The 3,710-nt window shown below is 37.4% G+C and overlaps 1 protein-coding gene across 1 annotated transcript in view; it reads right to left on the bottom strand.

The window, feature by feature from the left end:
- Nucleotides 1–18: 18 nt before the first annotated feature.
- ikzf2 (IKAROS family zinc finger 2) overlaps nt 19–3,710 on the bottom strand; it is a gene marked incomplete at its 5' end in the record, with an annotated part of 4,401 nt that continues 709 nt past the window's right edge. The window contains 2 exon segments of the mRNA XM_014011541.1: nt 19–2,581; nt 3,378–3,509. Coding sequence (XP_013866995.1) covers nt 1,770–2,581; nt 3,378–3,509 — 944 coding nt within the window.

Consider the following 3,710-nt stretch of genomic DNA (forward strand, 5'->3'; position numbering starts at 1 on the left):
ATATATATATATACACATATGCCTTAAATGATACATAAAGTGCATGATTTGGACCAACTACCTAACCCAATCTTGATTTGTTTCATAAGGGTGGAAAAAACACAACTGGCCTGTTAAATCAACATTTATTATCCTTCACTTTACTTGAGTGGGGGTGCCTTAGTTGCCCTTTACATTTTGTTTCAAAAAAAGTCGTAATAATTAGAGGCCTATTGAGGTGGTTTGGAACATGAGCTACAGTTTTCATAAGTGCCTTCTCAATAGTAGTACAATACATGACGAACACCCTCTGTTAACTTATTCTTTTGCACACACTTGTCCTTTTTTGATCTTTATTGTAAAAGGTCATGCATGAAGGTGGTGACATATAGAAACGCAGAGAGCAAAATTAAGACAAGAAGGGAACATGACAGACCTTAGTGTGTTGCATGTTCATGAGATGGCATCTAAGAGGAGTAGAAAAAAAGATAAGCCCTATTCTAGCATGATTAAAGCTAATATGCAGACATCTAAGTGCTAGATTCAATAAATTTAGTTGTTTTTTTTTTCTGTGCAATGGGGACAGACTAGCATAACTTTACTGTGGTGCAACAATACACTTTTCCTTTCAAAAACAAAATTCAAAGTATAACAGATAAAATGTCTAATAAACATGAGTTAAGGTAAACTGCTAAATTGAGTCTTAACAAAATATCTTGGGGCTTATTTTCCACAAAGCACTGTCTTACAGCCAGGTAGTTAATTGTAGAATTTAAGGACATCAGCTGGAAAACAATTACCCTTTCTCCACTGATCAATATAGTCTTATAGTTTAAAATCTAAATGCATAAAGTTTAAGATTCTAATGCTGTGCTAAAGCTGAAGGCAACACGATTTGTCTCATAATGTAAAAGAAAAGGACATTAAATGCATGGTCCCTGCCAATATTTTTTAAAYCACAGAGGTGAACACATTGGTGACTTTTGTGGTTCAACTGTGRTTTTATTTCATATTCTAATACTTTACCTTATAAGTGCAAGATGAGTAGAAGCTCTGTTTAGAGATGCCCACATAAGACTGAATTAAACAATTAGTGAAACAAATAGCATTAGCAAAAGTGGTAATATTCTGATTCATTTACTTCACAAAATTAAATTAGCCTTGAAAAGATTAAAATCTGACATATTTGCAGAATTTAAACATTTAGATATATGCAGTACTTTTTTCATTGTATATGAGTTACAATAACTTCCAAACTTATTTAAAGTTTGTAATGAATATCTGCTAAATGTTTGAGCCTTTTTTGTATTATGTTCTCACTTCTGTTAGTAAATATAGTTGATATTTAAATTCTACACCATCATGAGCTTACAAGGTATGTGATTATGATATGCCTCCATGCATTCACTGTCATTGTGATATTTAAGCTTAAAACGCAGAAGCGGAAAAATGTGACTGTCTAATAAAAAAAAAAGCAGTCAAAACATCTAATAGCTACTCTGTTACTAAATCATTGCATTTTTAAAAGGAAAAAAAAGATATATATATCCAAAACAAACACATTTCATTTTCTCTAAAGTATTTAAATAAGTTTAAAAAATGTGTCTTTGGCCCATACCTTCATATGATTGTTCAACAATTCCAGTTTATAGGTAGCTTAAAAATAAGTCTTTTGATTGTGCTACACTTGACAGTGCCATTTAGCTATGCAGTTTCAGAAGAGTAAGGATGAACAGCAGACTATTGCTCCTTTCATTTCTGAAGCGTCTCCTTTACCGTGGCCCATCCTCTTAGTGGAACGTGTGCTCACCTCGAACTATGTGTGAGGAGAACTCATAGCGGTCCTTGCTTCGATGACCGCAAATGTTGCACTCCAGTGGATCTCGATATCCATGACAGCCCATGTGGATGGTGTACATGACGTGGTCCAGGAAAAGCACACGGCAGTGCTCACACTGGAAGGCTCGCAACTCATGGCCCTCTCGTCCAAACACCCGCACACCTTCCTGGATCACAGACCTCTCTGGGGCCACTTTCATCATCCCCGTTCCTGCTCCTGTCCCGCTGCTGGGTGACGCGACAATAACTCGCTCAACCGAACTTATTACAGCTGGACTGGATCGAGATCTGGGGCCTGAAGAGGCGTTGCTACCATGGTAGCCCTGTCTGTCCTGAGGGCTGCTGCGAGCTGAGTCAGCGGAGTCGACACCGCTGTTATTAGGTGATTCTGCTTGTCCAGACAGGAGTGGCTTGTTCTGCTTAGCAAAGGCAGTGGGGCCATTTAAGGAGGGATGGCCAGGGAACTCGTGGTGTTGGGGTGGCTGAGGATGAAGTGTGTCACAGTTTCCTGGGCGGTCTGTTTGCTGGCTCAGTGGTAGGACAGGATGGAAAAGAGGGTTGACAATAGGCAACACCTCACCCATAGATAATGAAGGACCAGGATGGTGGAGCATGGGTCGTAGGGTGTCTGATCCCAGATATGACATCGCATTGTTGATAGTCTGGTCCATCAAGTGTGCTGGTATCAGCTCAGGACGGTTTTCGTACTTTGGGTGCAACCCATAGCCTATGTCAGAATAGCTGTAGCGAATCATCTTGTCTCCTATGGGTAAAAGAGTTGCATAAAATATGAGCAAAATTAGATTTTATATGCATGTTACAAACATTATAAATGTGGAAAAAAAGAAAAAAAAAATCTTGTAACTTCAAATTTAAAGTCCAAAACATACAGTATACACAGTAATGTAATTCACTTTGAATTTCCCGTCAAGCCTGTCACATTTTTTTGTGTCATTCTTGTTTGTCACATTTTGCACAATATGTTCAATTCTAATGGGGCGGAAAGCCCCATCCATCTACTATTGCACTGTTTAACCCCTCCAGATCAGGGATGCGGTAAGCTGTTTTCTCTTGATAAGAGCAATGGCAAAGTTACAGGTGTACCTAACCACAGAGAGAAAAACACTTCCTTGCCTTTGAGTCCTCTGCTTGCTCTAGCTTGCTCAATCTTTTCCTCTAATAGTGTGGCAAATAAAAAAAGCTTGAAAAAAATCTTGTAAAAAGGTCAGAGTTGATGTATGATATAATGTTATSCTGCAACACTGTGAAGAAAGTGAAAATGTCTTCTAAACTGCTTGAAAATATAAATCAAATGTAAGATTATAATGCTTTTTAAGCCAAAAGGGAAATMAGTTTTGAAAATAAACTTAAAATATAACTTTTCAAAAATGCTTCCTAAACAAAGTACACTAGCAAATATCAATTAAAGTGTGCATATGTGTTTTTAGTATTTGAGGTATTAGAAAAAATGCATTTATGCATAATGTTAAAGAATGCTAAAGGAAAACCTAAAATGCATTTCTCCTTAAATAGTGATTGAATAAATCTGAAATACTCACCCACAAATTTTTGAGGCGTAGTGCTCTTCCTCTTRCCAACATTGGTGGGTAGCCTTTCAATAACAGGTGCCCTATCAAATGTAGRCAACATGTTGGATTCTGCCATGGGTCTGGTCTCCTTTATAACTTCACCTTAAAATGTTCAGCCGACAGAAACAGTGCAAAAGCATTTAGTGGGTTAAAAGAAGTACACCAAGACAAGTGTGGTTCATGAAATAAACAGATTAATTTCCCAGTCAAAAAAAAGAAAAAAAAAGAAATAAAATTAATCATGTAGGGTTTTAGCAGTAGGAACAATTGAAGTTTTGGCGGCCCACTTCTGCAGAGGTTGTC

The sequence above is a fragment of the Austrofundulus limnaeus genome, unplaced genomic scaffold (genome assembly GCF_001266775.1).
Source record: "Austrofundulus limnaeus strain Quisiro unplaced genomic scaffold, Austrofundulus_limnaeus-1.0 Scaffold81, whole genome shotgun sequence".
Lineage (NCBI taxonomy): Eukaryota > Metazoa > Chordata > Actinopteri > Cyprinodontiformes > Rivulidae > Austrofundulus > Austrofundulus limnaeus.